This window comes from Eimeria mitis, genomic scaffold, assembly GCF_000499745.2.
Source record: "Eimeria mitis Houghton genomic scaffold, Emh_scaff2433, whole genome shotgun sequence".
In the NCBI taxonomy this organism is placed as follows: Eukaryota; Apicomplexa; class Conoidasida; order Eucoccidiorida; family Eimeriidae; genus Eimeria; species Eimeria mitis.
In genome coordinates, this window is record NW_013570771.1 from 2,440 (window position 1) to 2,836 (window position 397).

General features: G+C 41.8%; 1 protein-coding gene across 1 annotated transcript in view; it reads left to right on the plus strand.

The window, feature by feature from the left end:
- The window catches only part of EMH_0053760 (succinate-semialdehyde dehydrogenase, putative), a gene marked incomplete at both ends in the record, with an annotated part of 7,311 nt that overhangs the window by 2,291 nt on the left and 4,623 nt on the right, over positions 1–397 (plus strand). Inside the window, one exon of the mRNA XM_013497040.1 lies at positions 145–206. Within this exon, the coding sequence (XP_013352494.1) occupies positions 145–206 (62 nt within the window). The remainder of the gene's footprint in view (positions 1–144; positions 207–397) is intronic.

Sequence of the window (397 nt, forward strand, 5' to 3'; positions counted from 1 at the left end):
GTTGTTGCAGCAGCGGTGCTGCTGCTGGCTCTGTCTGGGGCCATCATTTGGCTGCTATTTTTGGGGCCGCTGCAGGATATTGTTGTTGCTGTTGCTGCTGCTGCTGCTGCTGCTGCTGCTGCTGCTGTGTGCTTGCTGCTGCAGCATTTGCTGCTGCAGTGCGTCGCGCCGTTTGACTACTGCCCGGTGATGAGGGTTTCGTTTCTGTAAGGCATCAACACCGCTGGGGTGTATACGCATGCAGTCTCTTGGCTGCTGTAAACCCTAAACCCTAAACCCTAAATACTTATCTAGTTGGTTCTGTATATATTACATACTTATTTTTATATTTTTTTATTATATATATATATATATATATATATATATATATATATATATATATATATATATATATATA